At 38.2% G+C, this 19793-nt stretch overlaps 1 protein-coding gene across 16 annotated transcripts in view; it reads right to left on the bottom strand.

Moving 5' to 3' along the window:
* Positions 1 to 19793, bottom strand: part of REXO5 (RNA exonuclease 5) — a 64390-nt gene that overhangs the window by 42919 nt on the left and 1678 nt on the right. For all 16 annotated transcript variants that reach the window (XM_064592748.1, XM_064592750.1, XM_045875094.3 and 13 more), the window contains exons 3-11: positions 15858 to 15970; positions 13551 to 13677; positions 12348 to 12444; positions 8245 to 8388; positions 5485 to 5573; positions 4404 to 4519; positions 2553 to 2691; positions 2314 to 2408; positions 1218 to 1320 (exon numbers count right to left, since the gene is read on the bottom strand). In XM_064592748.1, coding sequence (XP_064448818.1) covers positions 1218 to 1320; positions 2314 to 2408; positions 2553 to 2691; positions 4404 to 4519; positions 5485 to 5573; positions 8245 to 8388; positions 12348 to 12444; positions 13551 to 13677; positions 15858 to 15970 — 1023 coding nt within the window. The remainder of the gene's footprint in view (positions 1 to 1217; positions 1321 to 2313; positions 2409 to 2552; positions 2692 to 4403; positions 4520 to 5484; positions 5574 to 8244; positions 8389 to 12347; positions 12445 to 13550; positions 13678 to 15857; positions 15971 to 19793) is intronic.

Raw genomic sequence — 19793 nt, 5'->3', positions numbered from 1 at the left:
AGTGGTGTTCTCTACTTCTGTAGACAGTGGCTTTGCCATTGCCATAGTCCCAGGTTGGCTTCAATAGCTACCAGATGGTTTCTGACCGCTTAGCCAAGAATGGCAATCTGTTACCAGCTGCTGATGTTGTTACATGAATATGGGAAAGGGCCAAGTAAAGCTAAGTATAAAGTGATGGCAATTTGGGCTCATCACTGATCCCACAGTCACTTAAAATTTACTTCTTTGTGAACATACAACTTTTGGAAATTATAAAAAAATGGCTTTTACAGCAACATCAAAAAAAGATCTTTTATTGGTTTAATACAAAATCAGTTTATTCTTCTTCCATAAAGTGGGAGACCACTTGGGAGTTGCAACATAGAGTGTGAGATCCAAACTATTATCATTATTTATATATCCCATAAGACATTTTAGAATGTCTTTCTACCACTGTGACACAAAACACTATTCTGGATGCTTATGATTCTACACAGACTACAATTTATTTCATAGTGGAGTCATGATAGAACATATCATACAATGGGACAATCTAATAAGTTAGAATGCATTGTAACAATGTCTGTAAGAAACAGTGTCCATCAACGTCTCCCTTATGTGCTGTTCTAATCTACACCCACCGAACTGCTGCTGAAACAATGGCATGCTCCCCTCACCCCAAAAGAGCAAAATTCTATGTAGACTTTTCATAATTATTACAATTATCAGCATACAATGAGCCACACATTATAGTGCTTAATATATTCAAGGCACTGTACTAACAGCTTTATATAAAATATCTCATCTACCCTCACCAATATCCCAGAGAAATGTGTTTCCATTTTACAGACGTAAAACTGAAGTTCTTTAGAGAAACTGACCCAGATTATGTAGCTAAACATAGTACTATCTTTTTTCCTTTAAGATTTTAAAGTAATCTCTACACCCAACATGGGGCTCAAACTCACAACCCCGAGATCAAGAGTCACATGCTCCACTGACTGAATAAGCCACGTGCCCCTGTACCATCTTTATTTAAAAACAGATAAGCCCAACTTCAGAGACTACATACTTAACTACTACATTATGCTAGTCATACAGGTCTTAATTCCAAATGCTCAGCTTGAATTACACTCCTACTTTTGTACAGAAAGGTTAACAACATGAAATGGTCTGTGACTACCTGTTCTAGTCTCATAATTTTAAGAAAAGCAAACATATAGGTCAAAGATACTAACCTTCCTTGGGCCATACTTAAGGAAATACCGAGCCAATTCAAGGGTGGTTCTAGCATCTTCTATGGCATCATGACCAAGCCTATCTGGACACTGTATATCCTTCCTGGAAAGTCAAGATAAAGCTGACATACTCGACAGCATTTTCAATGATAGGTTCTTTGAACCACCTCTGATATTCTGGTTACATGTAAAATTTTAGCAATCTGATAATCAGATTTTATCACAACAATCAAGATTCCTTTATTTCTAAGTGCCAGGAGAGTACCTGGAGTAAGAGGCACTGATGACGTATAATGATCAGGAATGCCTTTGTCTACAGCAAGCATATCATCTGGACAAAAGGCTACCCAATAAAGTCTCTGGCCACTCCCCAGCCAACACCTTGCCTCATTCTTTTAGATGTAACCACTATTTAAAGTCACCTTCCAGAAATTTTATATTTGCAATCAAGTGTCTATAGGTACTTAAATTTTTTCTTGGTCTTTCTCAAAAACCTTAAAAAAGTACATATGTTTGTGTCTATAAATTTATCTAGATCTAATCTACATCATACTGATATCTAGGCATATATAGATCTTGTTCTGCATCTCCATTTTATTCTCAGTAGTACTTTAAGAGAGTTCCTTATTAGCACATACAGATCCATCACATTCTTTTAACAGTAACAAAGTATTCAATAATATAGATAAACGTAATTTATTTAACCACTCCTACAGAATATTTGCAGTTTTTGGCTGTTTTAAACCATACTATAATGAACATCTTCATACACATGTGTTTGTACATAAGAAGATACATTCAGTATAAGAACATTGTTTTCAAATTCTGGTTAACTTTTCTGACGGTTCTGTCCAGTTCTATCCATCAACCCTCAGATGTGAATGTAAACCCCTTTTAGTATTCCCATAATTTCTTCATCTCTGAGTCATACTTCTCTGGAGTTAGGGTCCCAGGATTCATAAGGGAAAAGAATAATGTTTACAGACTAAGAGGGAGAACAGAGACCCTGAAATTTGCAATATGCATTAAATAAGAAATCATATGTTAACTTATATGCAACTTGTCAGGACAATATTATAATATGCAAACAACCTACCCCAAAATAGCTTTGGCTAAGAACTTTAGCTTAAATCTTCTGCCCTGCTCTCTGACATAAAGCAATGATGTATCAATAACATATGGATGTATCATCTGAGGAGGAAAGAGAATAGAATGAGTAGCATCCTATGCTAAAGGAAAAAACAAGTGGGCTGAGGGAATAAAAGAACCCAAGACTTTAGATTTGAAATAAATGGAAAAGGCATATATACTGGAAAAACTAAGTCAGATACTCACTTTCAGTGCTCTGAGATCCAAGTCTAAGGAATGGCCCACTAACACAGCATCAGGAGGAAGCAGTGCTTTTAAATGTCTCTGTACATCTTTGAGTTTGGTTGTCACTGGGTTAAGAATCTTCTTTGTGATTCCTGAAAAGCTTTCAATAAAAAGAGAGAAATGGACAGGTCAGGATATTAATAGGTTTTCCTCCCTGAAAAGTCATTTCAAAAGAATATTTTTAAAAATTAATATATGCTCAGTTTAAAAAGGTTGAAAATACAGATAAGAGGAAATTTAACCCAAAATCCCAGGATCCAGGGATGATCACTTTTTACATTTTAGTAAATATCCTTTCATATTTTTTGATACATATATTCACATATATATATATATTTTTTTACGATTTATTTATTTGAGAGAGAGAAGCAGAGAGAAAGAGAGGGAATCCTCAAGCAGACTCCCTGCTGAGTGCAAAGCCCCTGATGCAAGGCTCATCCCAGGACCCAGAGATCATGACCTAAGCCAAAATCAAGAGTTGGATGCTTAACCAAACGAGCCATTCAGGCGCCCCCATGTATAGATTTTATTATTTTTATTTATTTATTTTAAAGATTTTATTTATTTATTTGACAGAGAGACAGCGAGAGAGGGAACACAGGAGGGGGAGTGGGGAGAGGGAGAAGCAGGCCTCCCACCGAGCAGGAAGCCTGACGCAGGGCTCGATCCCAGAACTCTGGGATCATGACCTGAGCCGAAGGCAGATGCTTAATGACTGAGCCACCCAGGTGCCCCTGTATATATTTTATTTTTATAAAAATGCAATCATAATGCATGTTACTTTATAACATGATTTTATCATTTGCCATATATCATTAACAAGTTTTCACATCAATAAATCTATTTCAACACATCCTTTTAAATGGTTAGAGTATTCCATTATATGGATTTCACATATTTTAACCAATCCCCTACTACTTTCAGATGTTTATATTCCCATATTTTTGAAATATTGTGACAAACAAGCTTGTACATACATCTTTGCCACAAATGACTGTTCCCTAAGAATACTAATTATGTCTGCTAATAGGACAATCTTTATTACTATCATGGCCTCTCTGTGCCTAAGGTAAGCAGAATCTATAGATGCAACTTCAAGAATAATGTTTTACTAGCTTTTCTTTGCCTAATCACTATAATATGTACATTCTGAAATTACAATTAAAAAGAAAGACTAGGGCGCCTGGGTGGCTCAGTTGGTTAAGCGACTGCCTTCGGCTCAGGTCATGATCCTGGAGTCCCGGGATCGAGTCCCGCCTCGGGCTCCCTGCTCGGCGGGGAGTCTGCTTCTCCCTCTGACCCTCCCCCATCTCATGTGCTCTCTCTCATTCTCTCTCTCTCAAATAAATAAAATCTTTAAAAAAAAAAAAAAAAGACTAAAATTTTTGAGCTTCAAATTTCTGTTACGGAAAAACTTTGTTTTGATTTTTGAGGTCAAGGCAGCTTAAGCTGTAAATCATTTGACTGCCAAATGGTGATTTGCAGATTTTTCAAATGAAGTCTTATCAGAGAGCAAAACTCCAGCTGTTTGGCAGTTGCTACATAATGATTACAACTGGGAGACTTTAGACAAGGAAGATCTGCTTACTCAAGGTCACAGGAAGACTAGAGAGCAAGAGGGTTAAAGAGCTTTATACAGTGACATTGTGCAATTTCAGTTTTAAAATTTACAGTTGTGCTACCCCAGCCTTGTCTTTGATAACATAAAAGTAGATAATACCTAAACCAACAGAAACTACAAAGTATTCCTGTTGTCATATTCCACTCTAGTCTGCCAGTACTAGGGATGGCAGAAGGCAAGGTGAAAAATACCTGGTAAGGTAGTCCATAATCTTGTTGTCAGGTTTAACGAGTTCATCCATAACACAGCAGCCTCCTTCAGCAACCAGTGAGATGCGTGTTAGCTCTCTCCCCTTGGATGTGAGGCACTGAAAAACCAGGCCATAGTCAGACTGCTGAACTGTGGAGGCTCTTGCTTCCTCTCATTATTAACAGTATCTCAATTGCCATCAACTGTAATCTACTGGGGTCCCAGTGACAATGGCACAACCTTTGCTAACTAGAGAGCCCAGTATGAATAAAATTAAAGCTAGGCAGACTGCTGAACATTTCATCTAATTGCTCTGAAAAGGATGTGCTCAAGGAAGATGGATGGAAATAACATCATTCATCATTTTACCATTTATTGTGTATGACATCCCAGTATTAGCCGAGTACCACTAGAAAGTAATTTTTTATTAATATGCTCTATTATCATCTAATGCAATACTAAACATGATGAAGTACCTCTATTATTATCCCCACTTCACAGAGGGAGAAGCTGAGAATGAGAGGTTACAGAATTTGTCCAAAGTGACAACGCCATTGATAGGCAAGGCCAGGATACACACTCTGATATGAGATTCGAAAACTTTAGCTCTTAGCCATTCTGTTAAGAAATGAGAGACTGGTACCTGAGTATTGATAGGGGATGCCCTGGTCTTTGAAAGGAGACTTACTAATTAGACAAAGTAAAACACAAAGGGAGCTTGAGGGAAATCCTACTTCTGATCTTAAATGTGTAAAATTAAGCCAAACCAATGGCAATTGAGTCAAAGTCTTTAGGGGAACAATAAAACCCTGTTCAAAAGACAGAAGGAGTAAACTTATAGTAAATGACAGAGATTTCGTTAAACTTAACAACTAGTTAAAAAACTTATGTGATATTTATTCTTCATCCTGGAGCATATATCCAAGTTTTCTAAAATGTGAGTAAAAGGGTCTACTTTCAGTTATTTAAACCAAAATATTGGAACTAAATCACTGGTTCACTGGTGCATTAGACTCAAGAAATCATCTTCTACTAGACTCTAGTTTGTAACCCTCCAGGTGAAACATTAAAAGTAGTACTTACCATTTCACAGTCAAGTCCAAAGAGAGGACTGTTGTCTGTTATAGAACCATTACATTTGGTAGGTACAAAGTTTTCACAGTCAGGAAAACCTAGGAGGAAAAGAAATAAAATATCTGCCTTTAAAACTAGAGATGATAAACATCACTCTTAGATTCATTCACTGAGGGAAAACTGAAATACTGTATTTGCTGGACACCTTCTCTGTTAGACACTTGAAATATAAAAATTATATGAGAGACAATGTCGGTCCTCAAGTTTTTCTCCATCTGCTCATTTTTATAATCTGGGAGAATACTACAGGCTGCTCTTATAGGGGATAGTAGAGCCTGGACTTCTTGGCAGTTACCAAGTAACAATTTTTCCTCCATATAAGAAAAGATATTATAACTAAATTGTAGCTGTGGCTTCTGGGTGGCTCAGTCAGGTTAAGCATGCAACTCGATTTTGGCTCAGGTCATGATCTCAGGGTTGTGAGACTGAGCCCCACATTGGGCTCCACGCTGGATATGGAGCTTGCTTAAGATTCTCTCTCTCCTCTCCCTTCCCTTGTGTGCTTGCACGCTCTTTCTTTCTCTCAAAAAAAAAACCCAAACCAAAACAAAAAACACCTAAATTCTGGCTAAATCCCAAGTCACTGGACCTTTTCACGTAGGCACTAAAGGAGGATAATAAAGTATGCAAAAACTGCATGTAGCATCTTTCTTTCCTCAAGAAAAAGTAGGAATGAAATTCCATCACAATAGAGATCTAAAAGGATTTCACTGTAGGCAGAAAGTAACCAACTCTACCCTTGAGACTTCCCTGAGATCTCTGTTCAGAAACATGCCTGCATTTTTCTGGAATCATAGCCTGAAAATTCCCTACAGGAACCCACCTATAGGCTTAAGGTACCCCCTCCATTGTGTACCCTTACTTAGTCAATAACCAGGCATATTCCGCTCAGGGGTCCCAAAGTGTTTGAACCATTGAAAATTCTTACCTTCAGACAGAGGCTTAAACAGTATAAATACCTAGATCTTGTATGACAAGAAACAAAGTAGAGTTTGAGGAACTTTGACCAGTTTCTGTGTCATAGTACCTCAAAATTGCCAACTAATTACAATGAAAAGAATCAAAATATGGTCTAGGCCAGAAAAGAGAGGCAAACCCAAATCTGGGAGACTTTATACTTGCTGCCCTTATCATATGATTAGTAGCAATAATAACAAAAAATAACTTTTCAAAAGCACTATGTGCCACCCAACATGCTAAGCACTTTTGTATACCTTAACTCATTTAATCCCCATGGCAATCCATGATATATGGAGGGAATGTAAAATGGTACAGCTGCTCCGGAAAAAGTTCTTCAAAAGGTTTAACAATTACCATATGTAACCCAGCAATTCTACTCCTAGGTATATACTTCCCCCAAATGAAAACATTATGTCCACACAAAAATTTGTACCTGAATGTTCATAGCAGTATTATTCATAATAGCCAAAATGTGGAAACAACCCAAATGTCCTTCAACTAATGAATGCAGAAAATGTTGTATATCTATATAAAGAATATCATTTGAATAAAAATAAATGAAGGTGACAGACGGCAGCTACACTTTTAAGCACAGCATAATCACAGAGCTGTCAGATCACTATGCTGTAAACCTGAAACTAATGAAATACTGTGTGTTAACTGCTATACTTCATTAAAAAAAATAATTGCTTGTTAAATCTTAAAAAAATATTAAGTAGGATTAACTGAAAGATACGAGTTTTCATATATGGATGGTGCCACACATATTATTTTCAAACTAAATTTGTATATCTATACCCAACGTGGGGCTCAAACTCAGAAACCTGAGATCACGAGTCTCATGCTCGTCTGACTGAGCCAGCCAGACTCCCCCAAAACTAAATTATATTTAATCTTACTAAAATTAAATTTAAAATAAAAGGAAAAGAAATTTAAAAAAAGAATGAAGTACTGCTACATGCTACAACATGGATGAACCTTGAAGACTTTGTTAAGTGAAAAAAGCCAGTTACAAAAGACCAGATATTGTTTGATTCCATAGGTAAATCCACAGACAGAAACTAGTGATTGCCTAGGGGGTAAGGGTGTTGTGTGAAAAATAATAGTACAGCATTTCTTTTGTGGTGTGAAAGTAGCCTAAAACTGATTATGGTGACGGTTGTAAAACTGTAAATACACTAAGAACTACTGAATTGTATTTTGTTAAATGGGTGAATTATATGGTATATTAATTATATATCTCAATAGAGTGGTTTTTTTAAAAAAGAAATTTAACATTACTGCTATGATTAAAAGGTAATAAAGAAAATAAAATTAAATTAAAGCATTTTTGTTAAATTCCTGCTACATAACTGACCAAGACTCTGAGCCCAGACTTGTTCTATTCATTGAAGAAAATGAAGATGGGGTATGGTGGGGTAAGAGGAAGACTGGAAGTACTAGAGAAGTGTTAAAGACATATTGACTTCCTTTTAATATAGTAAGAAGGAATGAAAGAAAACTGAAAAAGGAATAACTTTTCTCCCAGAATATTTCAATGATATTTAAGGTCATGTTTATGTACTATCCGAAATCATCAGTTTACCAATCATAGTACACATCTACACTTACAGTGTTTCCTTATTAATATAAGATGGACTAAGTCATTTGGAAAGCAGCCAAAACAATGAATTTTCAACAGTAATAGTTTAAAATAAACTGTTAAATATTCTTACATTGTTACCAACATCAGATTAAATACAAACCTACCCTGTAATGGAAAGTGAAATGTTTTCATTTCCTCCTTTGTGAGAAGGCATCTGGTTAAGCCCACTTTCTTAGAGCCATATTTTTGAATAATAGGGTCATTCTGCAGGTTGATGCTGACTTTTGAACTGGCAGAAGGTAAAGACCCTGAAACAAAAGGAACAATTAAACTTACGTCAGAATGTGTGTTCAAGAAGGGACACCTGGGGGCGCCTGGGTGGCTCAGTTGGTTAAGCGACTGCCTTCCGCTCAGGTCATGATCCTGGAGTCCCGGGATCGAGTCCCGCATCAGGCTCCCTGCTCAGCAGGGAGTCTGCTTCTCCCTCTGACCCTCCTCCCTCTCATGCTCTATCTCATTCTCTCTCTCAAATAAATAAATAAAATCTTTAAAAAAAAAAAAAGAAGGGACACCTGGGTGGCTCAGTCGGTTAAGCGTCCGACTTGATTTCAACTCAGGTCTTTATCTCAGAGTGGTGGGATCAAGCCCCACATTAGGTTCTGCGCTCAGCACGGAGCCTACTTATCCCTCTCCCTCTGCTCCTCCACACTCCCCTGCCCGCCATCCAGCTTGAGCTCTCTCTTAAAATAAATAAAATCTTAAAAAAAAAAAAAGAACGTGTGTTTAAGAAACCTCAAAGGACATATTTCTAAACCTGTGTCAGGTAAGCACAGTGAAGATCAAAAGACCCACCCCCAACTTTAAGGAGCCTGTACTGTAATATAGTTATAGGAACATAAAGAGAGTATAAGTCTCAAATGGGTTGTAATAATAAAAGCCATAGGGGTGCCTAGGTGGCTCAGTCGTTAAGCGTCTGCCTTCGGCTCAGGTCATGATCCCAGGGTCCTGGGATCGAGCCCCGCATCGGGCTCCCTGCTCCACGGGAAGCCTGCTTCTCCCTCTCCCACTCCCACTGCTTGTGTTCCCTCTCTCGCTGTGTCTCTCTCTGTCAAATAAATAAATAAAATCTTTAAAAAAAAAAATTAAAAAATTAAAAAATAAATAAAAGCCATAAAAGGGAAAGGAAGAAAAATACACTGGCTGGGGTGGTGAGATACGGTTCAACAGAGGAAAAGATTAGCTGAATCTTTAAGAAAAAGCAGAATTTAGAGAGTTGGTGTCTTAGACCTGCCCATCACAGTGCCTGCCACTCCTAACAGCCCATTCTAGCTAAATCTATTCCACCCCTAGCCACTTGCTCAAGCATCAGCCTATTCTTTAAGCAGGAATGGTCACCGATTGGATTGAGAGTGGGAACCTGGCTTAAGAGAGACTCATCTATGGGTGCCTGGGTGGCTGTCGGTTGAGTGTCTCTTATTTTGCCTCAGGTCATGATCTCAGGGTCCTGGGATTGAGCCCTGTGTTGGGCTCTGTGCTCAGCATGGAGTCTGCTTGTCCCTCAACCTCTGCTCCTCCCCGACTCATGCTCTCTTTCTCTCTAAAATAAATAAATAAAATCTTTGAGGAAAAAAGAGACCCATCTATAAGTAGACCAGTAAATTGATATTCCTAGCCAAGACACGCTCAAAAGGGACAATGGTAATTAGCTAAGCTGATCCGATTGCTTGCTTCCAAAATCAAATTAGGAAATACAGAGAATTGCCCATGAAAGGGCACTTAGACTCCTGATAGCTTTCTAGTCTACATGCATCCTTTTAATAATATCCCTCTCACTTAGGATGGCCTGAATGAGTATCTGGTCCTTGCAACTAAAGAAGTCAAAATACTGTAAATAGAAAAGAGGGGATTCCAGGTAAGACAGAAATGTACAAAGCAAACTTGGTTATGGTAGTGACTAGACCAACTGAGAATTTAAAAAAAAAAAAGTCTGTGTAGGAGAGCAGTATAGGAAACAAGGCTGAGGAGTATAACAATGAACTGTAGGCCACTGCAAATGCCAGACTCAAGAGTTTGGACTTTAGTCCATTATTCAATAAATAATGGAGAGCAAGAGAAAGTTCCTAAGATGGGAAATGGCATAACAGTATTTAAGAAAGATCAACCTCAAAGATAATGTGGAAAATGGAGAGAGAGAAATGAGAAAAAGTTTTGCAGAAATTCTGGACAAAAAAAAAAAAAAACCCAACAAAGAAGAAAAAAGATTAGTCTGAATCAAGATGTTGTAAAGGATGGAGGAAAAGGGATATATGAAAGAAACAGTACACAAGAAAAACTGATAGAACACAGTGATAAAATAATTCAGTCAACAAGTACTTACTAAGTACTTATATACCTGGCATTGTTCTAGCCACAAGAGATTCCTCAATGAACAAAGTCAACAAAATTCTCCATGGAACTGAAATTCTAGTTGGGAACATGGACAATAAATAAATATATAATATGTCAGGTAAGGAATAAGGACCACAGAGAAAAGTAAAGGAGGGAAAAGAGGAGAGGGTGTACTGGGGCAGGAAAAGAGTTACTGTCCTAAATTTTATAATCAGGGAAGATCTCTCTGGTAAAGTGACATATGAATAGATATTCATAGGAGCAAAGGGAATGAGCTTTGCAGACTGGGTACAGGGAGCCAAAAGAAAAGTAATTCTAAAATTCAAGACTGTTGTCTTAGAGAAAATTGGTACCAAGAGAAAAGGCGATTTGAAGATGGGAGCCTGTTATGTTATTTAAGGATAAGAAAAATGCTTTTAGCTATGTTATGATTGAGGGGACAGGGGAATATCTAAGTGGCAACATTCAGCAGGCAGTTGAAAATGCAAGCCTGGAATCTGGGACATCAGACCTAGAGATAAAGATACAGGCGTTAACCAAAGAAGAGCGATAGGTCAACTTGGGGAGATATATAATATTTTGTGGGGTTTTTTTAAAATTTTTTGTTATGTTAATCACCATACGTTACATCATTAGTTTTAGATGTAGTGTGAGATATATAAATATTTTGAAGGAAAGACTGAATTGAGGGAAGATCAGTGTTACAGACTATGCTTTGGGACTCTGATATTTAGGATGGGAAACAAAGTGAAATCCTTAAGAGGATAGAGAACTAGCCATAATCCTCTGACTCCTCAAAGTCTACAGAATAAAATCCAAAGTCCTTAGCATGACATTTACAGCCTGCAGGACAGAGCTTTAATCTACCTCTCAGCCTCGTCTCTCACCACTACCATCCTCCCCCAACTATCTAAGTCTAACCCATCCTCCTCCAATTATCCCCAACAATCTATATTCTTCAGCCACATCAAATTTCTTTTTTCTGATGATTTCTTTTGCAATGCTATGTCTTTACATGAGCTTTGAATCGAGTAATGACTACTCTGTTATTTACTCAAAAATGTTTAAAATACAGTGGAGGTCAAATAAAATACAGAGGCAAGTCAGATACAGGCATCTAGTAGAAGGAGAGGGGAACAGTGGAAAGAAGTCAGGGGTCTTTAAGACAGGATAATAAGAAGCACAGTCCTAGAGGAGATAGGAAGGAATCACTGGCTTTTCACCACTTTTTCACATCCCCTCAGTGTAACTATTATTTCTGAACACACACAAAAAAGCATCACTGAACAATACTTACCTTACTATGTCCAATGAACTCTATCGAGCAAGTTCTTTTCTATTCCATCACTTACCTGCTTCCCCCTACAAAAACAGAAGGTTAACTACAACTTACTCACGGACACAACCCATCGTTTGAAAAACTGCCATCATGGATATTTCTCTTTTAGATGGCCAGCATCTTAACCTCCTGCCTACTCCCCACTGTGAGTAGTATTAAGGGTGTCCTTTCCATTAGTCAAAGGCAAGATCTTCCTTCCCATCTGTACACTCGTGGGTACAAAGACCAACTGACAGTTTAAAAATTATTCACAGTTTTTTATAAGAGTCCAACGTTAAGTGATATGCAGGGATAGCCTATGCTATCGCACCTAACCAGATGGTTTCTGGGGCATGAATACGGGCTATGGTTCCTGCTCTCTATTCTCCCGAGGTACTTATCCATTTTTTCTTTAAAAAAAAACCCTGCTTTTCTGTTTAAGGTAGTTAGAATTGACCTTAGTTGTTTGCAAGAATAAACTTGACTGATAAACCCACTTATAAGCATATCCAAAATGTCTTTTAGAACGAGCAAATCATCAAACCAGAGTCACAGCCATACCTTCCACCATCTTGGATAGATCCCCCGTTACTTGTTTCTTTTGCAATCCAATGATATCAGCTAGGAAATTAGATGATGGTGGTGGCAAGCGGAATTTCTGAAAATACATACCAAGTTTTTATAAAAGTGCTTGAAAGCAGTTAAAATATTGTCAAAGACTTTCACTTTTATTGTCAGCTCAGTGCTATGAAAGGTCTGGACCTTAACTGTTTGTATTGCAAAATGAGGACTGTTTCCTTAATGTGTAAAAGTGACTAGGTAATAATAATAATAATAATAAAAGTGACTAAGTAAGTGAAGCCACCTTTATCCCAGCTCAGATATTTTATTTGGTTCTGATTACACATTGGAAACAAAGACAAACATTACAGAAATGTATAACTCAGAAAAGGAAAGTCCCTTATATTTTCCAAGCACTTCTGTATCTATTATACTTTAGTGGACAGCTTGCCAAGTAGTTAGGACAGATGATACAGCAAAGCTGAAAGGTTGAAAGCTCCAGACTTAGGCTCACCTTTGCCGAAATTCCAGCTCCAACACTTACTAGCTATAACTTGGACAAGTTACTTACAGTTTCCTCACATACAGAAGATATTTATATCTCTCACAGAACTACTGTGAAAATTAAAGATGATGCATGCAGAATGATTGATGTAGGTCCTAGCATATATGTAGCCTTTGATAAATGAAAGCAAAAAAGAAAACGGAGACCCAAGGAGATAGGACTCACCAACTCAAATCCCTCAGCAGTAAATGGATGAAACAGTCCAATAAAGACTAGAGGTGGCTATGGGGAGGAAAATAGAGAGCACATGCCTCTTCTAAAGATGAAAGCCGCTATTCAGCTCCAGATACTGTTCTAAGGATGTCTAATCTTGTCATGTAGTCAAGAGGCCAAAAAACACAGACTTACATAAAGTGTATAATTTCTGAAAACATCATAACCCGAATAAAACAGGATATATCAGCCTGGGGACTACGTATAGATTGTAATCTGGTAATAAATATTTTGCCTAAATTATCAAAGAAAATCAGAGGCAAACCTAATCTCAACAAGAGATCTCTGAACCTTAATCTTTCTTGCTTTCTACAACCTCTACTGCTTGTTCAATCAGGTTGCCAAAGAGCATAGTTTGAGACATGCACTAGTCTTTGGATGAGAGGACTCAACTCAAGCCCTGCTACAAAGTTTTCTTAACTTACGTGTCTGAATGACTTTCGGAGAAATCCAAATTCCAAATAGAACCTGTAAAAGTGTAGCTGGCTCATTCCCTGCAGTACAAAAACCACCACGTTGTTCAGGTGGTTTTGGTGGAAAAGTTGGCACCAGCTGTTGAAAAATCAAACCAACACAGCTAAAAGTGATACCATCAAGTCAGTTATAGACATACAAAAGGGAAGGGTGCAAAAAAAGCAGTGAGCAAAAGTTAATGGAGTTCACCATTACTCAATGACTGCCTGGCAAAGAGCTATTACTGTACAGAATTCAAATAGAGATCTCTTGAGATAATAGTTTATTGCATTCAAATCAAGTAGGATACCAAGGGAAACACAATGCATTCAAATCCAAAATCCTATTACGATTTGTTTTAAATTGGAAATAAACTCATTTTACAAAGGCATATCCTCAAGATCCCAAGCTGCTGAGTCCTTCCTAAGCTAGTAATCACATGACTGGCTTTAAGAAAGCCAGTTTTAGATAAATTGACGGACTACTGGCAATATTTGTTAATACAGAAGATGGCTTTTGAGTTATCTAGCAAATCTCCCTTAGATAGATACGTCTGAGAAATTAAAAAGTTTTGAAAAATTTTTTATTGGTACATACACAAAAGCAATTTTCATTAGACATTTAACAATGGCATTGAAGATATCAGAATAGCATAATTCTTTTTGTCCCTTAATGTAAAAGGAACAGAAAAGATTAACTGGGATTCTTAACACATGATCATGTTATTTTCAATTGGGTCTCCACTAGGGGTTACAAACCAAAATACCTTTAAGCGGTGTTGGGAAAGGTCAGTGAAAAGACATGACTGCCAGCTAACATGTCACCTGGACCCTGGCACCTGAAGGCTCCTCACCCCCTCACCCCCTTCTTCTCTGCCCTTTGAATGTGGGTTCTGCTTGTCTTTCCTGATCCCAGAGGCTGCTCCAAGGACATAGCCTTGAGACAGTGATGTGGTGTTGAAAACACCTGCATGGTTCATATGACTGAACCCAGCTAAACCCTCTATATAAACTTTTTTAAGATTTGACAGGCATATGTAGGGATCCATTTGTCTTCCTCCTGCCCAAGACAAGCCTTGTATGTAAGTTCCCTTCGCTTATTATTAAAATTGCCACTTACCAACCTGGAACAGCCTGCCTCTTTCTTCAGTCTCTCCCTGCCCTCCAAGTAAGTGGGGCAGGTTTCAGTTTACACCCAGGAAGCTCCCAAGAGGGTTGCAAACCAAAAAGTAGCCAGACAGATAATGTAAATAAGGGAAGCAGGCCTTATTTACCAGTAGGTGGTACACTAAAGTGTACATGCCCCATCTATAAGGGGAAGGCCACTGCTCAGCTTTGACAAATTGTTGCCATTTGGGAATACAGGGATAAAACTGCCACATCTTAGAAATTTTTGAAGAAATAAAGTATCTGGATTTTTTTTTTTCTTAAGTATCTGGATTTTACGCAGGAAACAAACAGTGTTGTTGGAGTGGGGGGTGGGGTGGGGTGGGAGGGATGGGGTGACTGGGTGATAGACACTGGGGAGGGTATGCGCTCTGGTAAGCGCTGTGAATTGTGCAAGACTGTTGAATCTCAGATCTGTACCTCTGAAACAAATAATGCAATATATGTTAAGAAAAAAAAAAAGAAGAAGGTAGCGGGAGGGGAAGAATGAAGCGGGGGAAATCGGAGGGGTAGACGAACCATGAGAGACGATGGACTCTGAAAAACAAACTGAGGGTTCTAGGGGGAGGGGGGTGGGAGGATGGGTTAGCCTGGTGGTGGGTATTAAAGAGGGCACGTTCTGCATGGAGCACTGGGTGTTGTGCACAAACAATGAATCATGGAACACTTCATCTAAAACTAATGATGTAATGTATGGGGATTAACATAAGAATAAAAAAATGAAAAAATAAAAATAAAAAAATGAAGTATCTGGATTTTAATAAAGGAATTCTCAAATTAAATGTTGGCAACTCCTATAAAGAAAAAATGTAGGGGGTGCCTGGGTGGCTCAGTTGGTTAGGCGTCTGACTCTTGATTTCAGCTCAGGTCATGATCTCGGGGTCATAAGATTGAGCCCTGCATTGGGTTCCACGCTGGGCTTGGAGTCTGTTTGGGATTCTCTCTCTCTCCCTCCCCCTCTGCCCCTCCCCCACCATTAAAAGAAAAAAAGAAAAAGAAAAATTTAGGACATTCTGTACAGCAAACAAATAATATTAATTAAGGAATACATGGCCCTCTAGACACTAATTTGAAACCTCAGGTTTATACCCACCATTTAAGTGCATCTCATACCTGGGTTTAGGAACACTGGATTTGCCCAGAACTGCATACTTCAGCAATTCACATAACTGATCGTGGGTCACTTCACAGTTTTCAGCAAATAAAATGGTAGATAAGCGGGCTTTCTGCAAAGATAAATCAGGGCATTAAAAATTAAGACTACTGGGACACCAGGGTGGCTCAGTCGGTTAAGCGTCCGACTCTTGATTTTGACTCAGGTTATGATCTCAGGGTCTTGGGATTGAGTCCCTGCATCGGGATCCCCACTCAGCAAGGAGTCTGCTCCTCTCCCTCTTCCTCTATCCCTCCCCTGCATGCTCTCTCTCTAAAATAAATAAATAAATCTTAAAAAAAAAATTAGGACTGGGGTGCCTGGTGGCTCAGTTGGTTAAGCATACGCCTTCGGTTCAGGTCATGATCTCTGGGTCTTGGGATCAAGCCCCACGTCAGGCTTCCTGCTCAGCAGAGAGTCTGCTTCTCTCTCTCACTCTGCCCCTCCCATCACTCATTCTCTCTCTCTCAAATAGGTAAAAATCTTTAAAAAAATTAGGACTATTGAGAACAGGAACAAAGCAAAGCAAATTATATGCAAATATAAGGAGGGATCTAATTAATTGGAAATGAAGATCTAAAACAACAACCTGTGATATGACATTATTAATACAATATTTAATAAACATTGATACAAAACCTTACTACAGATACTTGGTTACTTGCTAGGGATAGTAAAATGAATAAAACATGATTCATGCTCTCAAGTTCATTCTACTAAGGGGAAAAAAAAATGCAGAAATAGCTAATTCCAATACAATGTGGGTAAGTGCTATTATAAAGGTGTAGGAGCAAAGAGGCTAACTGCCTTGGGGGTTAGAGAGTTTGGGGGATAACTTCACTGATACTGAAAATACTGGAACTGTCTTGAAAATAATTTGTCACTCAGATGGGAGGGAATGTTGTGTCTAAACACGTAATTTTGTTTGGCTAGAACCAAAATGGCATGTTGCAGAGCAGTGGAGATTTGAGAACAGAGAAAAGAGGGAGTCAGGTCATAGGTAAATGTAGTCTAAGCTAAGGAGTCTGACATTATTCTGGGGAAACAGGGAGTTCACTAAAGCTTCTCCCTCCTAAAAAAGCCCTAATTCTTCATCTCTATATTATACTCCCCTAAAGGATTAGAGTATATGTTCTGTTTGGTAACCAACTCTGCAACCCTCCCTCTCCCCAAAAATCAGTAAATACCTTTCTGTATCAGTTAAATGTATCAAATACCAATTTTAGTAGTCCATTCTCTAAATTTATCTGAACACTTACAACATATATGAAAAAATTCCCTATTGATGACACTTTTTTTATATTATAAATAATATGAGCATCTTTTTTTTTTTTTAATTTTTTTTATTGTTATGAGCTTCCTTTCAAACATCCCCGTGTACCTGGATAAATTCTCCGGATAAGTTCCTGGTCAAAATAAGCACCTAGAGTTGACCCTTGAACAACACACGTTTAAACTGTGCAGATCCACTTATATGTGGTTCATTTCTGGTAAATATAGTTTAGTATCATAAATGTATTCTCTTCTTTATGCTTTTCTTAGTAACATCTTCTCTGGCTTACTTTATTGTAAGAATACAGTATATAATCCATGTAATTTACAAAATATGTGTTAACCAACTGTTTATGTTATCATTAAGGTTTCTGGTCAACTGGCTACCAATGTTATTGGTAAGGTTTCTGGCTTTAAGTAGTTAAGTTTTGGGGGAGTCAAAAGTTATATAAGGATTTTGGACTGTACAGGGCAGGGAGGGTAAATGGTGGTTTGGCACACCAATCCCCCATGTTGTTCAAGGGTCAACTATTTAATTCTGACAAGTACTATTAACTCCTGAAAGAATATACCAATTTATATTTACCAGTCAAAATTATAAGATTGATAAGGTGAGACTGAGGTAGGTAGGTAGGGGTCTATGTGGCAGTGAGTAAACATGGTTGCCAAGTGGAGGTCAAAGCCTAAGGGGGGGGGGGCGGGGAGGGCATGCTATAGGGGAGAGAGCTAAGACTAAGGGTAGGAAAATACCCTTAGGGAGGGCATACATGCAGAAGGATGGCTCATTGTGGGGTGTCAAAGCCTGAGCGGTATGAAGGCATCCATGTAGAAGGAAGCGGAGAGCAGTGAGGGCTGGTGTCAGATGTCAGAAAGTATTTAAGGCAAGGAGGGCATCAATATTGAGGGACAAAAGTGGCCTGCCACAAGATTCAGAGCCTGAACAGGGTAAGGGTGTCCATGTATGAAGGATAAGAATAGTAGCTTGTCACAGTAATTCACACAGGAGGGTGGCCTGGTACATGGTGCAGGGAGACAGAGCCCAAGCAAGGTGAAGAGGGTGTTGGGAGTGTGGGGCGGTGGCAGCATGGGGAACTGGTCAAATATACTGAAAATAATGACAAATCAGGTTTCTCACTGAATAGAGAAGGAAATTATAAACATGAAGAGAGAAAGCAAGAATGAACCTTGTGGAAATAGATTGCAGGTAGAGATTTTAGTATGTATGGATAGAAAAATATTTAAAGGTAAACATGTATATGTGTGTATATGGGTATATGGATGTATAAATACATATTTCCTAGCTCTCTTTTGGGAGTATTGACATCCTGATAGCACTGAGCACATCTAATACCCAGAACCTTGAGTTTCTAAATGTCATTTAGAACCAAGCACCCCAGAAAAAAATTACTGATTCCAGGGCTGGGGCAGGAAAATCACAGATGAGCCTGGAACATCTTTTTGTGCCAAAAAAATAAGGCAATGCTCAAAGAATTATGAGGTCCAAAGAACACAGAGGCTAGCTTAACGCTCAAATATGGGATATTTTGAGCATCAAAATATAGTAATGGATTATAACCCATTGAATGAAATAGGCAATGAGTGCATACTAATAAAAAAATGAATTACAAGTTTAACAAGGAAGCATCTCTCCACAAAATTAGAGAAAAACAAGAATGGAACAAATCAAAATCATGTACAACCTAATAAAATACAAGAGAAAAGAGTTCACTTCTGTGATATTCCTGCCAAACATGTATAACCCAAAACTAATCGATGAGGAAACACACAAATCTAACATGAGAGACATTCTACAAAATAACTGGTTCAGGATTCTTCAAGAGTAGTAAGGCCACAGATGTCAAGGAAAAGACTAAAGAATTGTACAGATTGAAGGAGACATGACAACTAAATGTAACACATGATTCTAGACTGGATCTTATTGCTAAAAAGGATATTACTGGAACTGAGGAACTTGAATGGGGTCTGAAGATAATATGGTAGCAATATATCCATGTTATTTTTAATTTTGATGGTTGCACTGTGGTTATGTAGGACTGTTTACAGGAAATACTAAAATATGGGTGGATGGTCATGGAGCATTGTTAGCAATCACTTTCAAATGCTGACTGGGGTCGTTTTTGGTACTGTTCTTGCAACTTTTCTGTAAGTTTGAGATTGTTTCAAAATAAAAGAGTGATGAGATTGTCTATTTCCTTATACTTTTCACCATATTAACCTTTAAAAAGTTGTTTTGCCAATTTGATAGGCAAAAAAAAGAATCCCTTTTAAATAAAAAATGTTTTCATAGCACTATTTCCCATTTTACATCCTACAGGTATCCACTGCTTTCTGAAAGCTTGTGTTCTGCCACTTCCCTTTTACAACAGACCTATTAGCACCGTACCTGTTTACACTTTTTACCTTCAGCATTTGTTTCACAACAAGCCAGTTATAAAGGCAGCACACCCCGAGCAGAGTGGCACAGCGAAGCTCCTTCCCCAAGAACTACACTTAGCATGAAGCCCTCATAGCTTTGAATTGTCTGTGAGCATCTGCGCTTTATCTTGATTTTGTGCATCAGTTAGCAAGATCTGTCTTGAGAGATCAGCAAACCTAACAGAGGT

The sequence above is a fragment of the Mirounga angustirostris genome, unplaced genomic scaffold, assembly GCF_029215605.1.
Source record: "Mirounga angustirostris isolate CCGP_5_RB_7025 unplaced genomic scaffold, mMirAng1.0.hap1 SCAF_5, whole genome shotgun sequence".
NCBI lineage: Eukaryota > Metazoa > Chordata > Mammalia > Carnivora > Phocidae > Mirounga > Mirounga angustirostris.
Note: the sequence above shows the minus strand (reverse complement) of the source record. Positions and strands in the feature narration are given on the sequence as shown.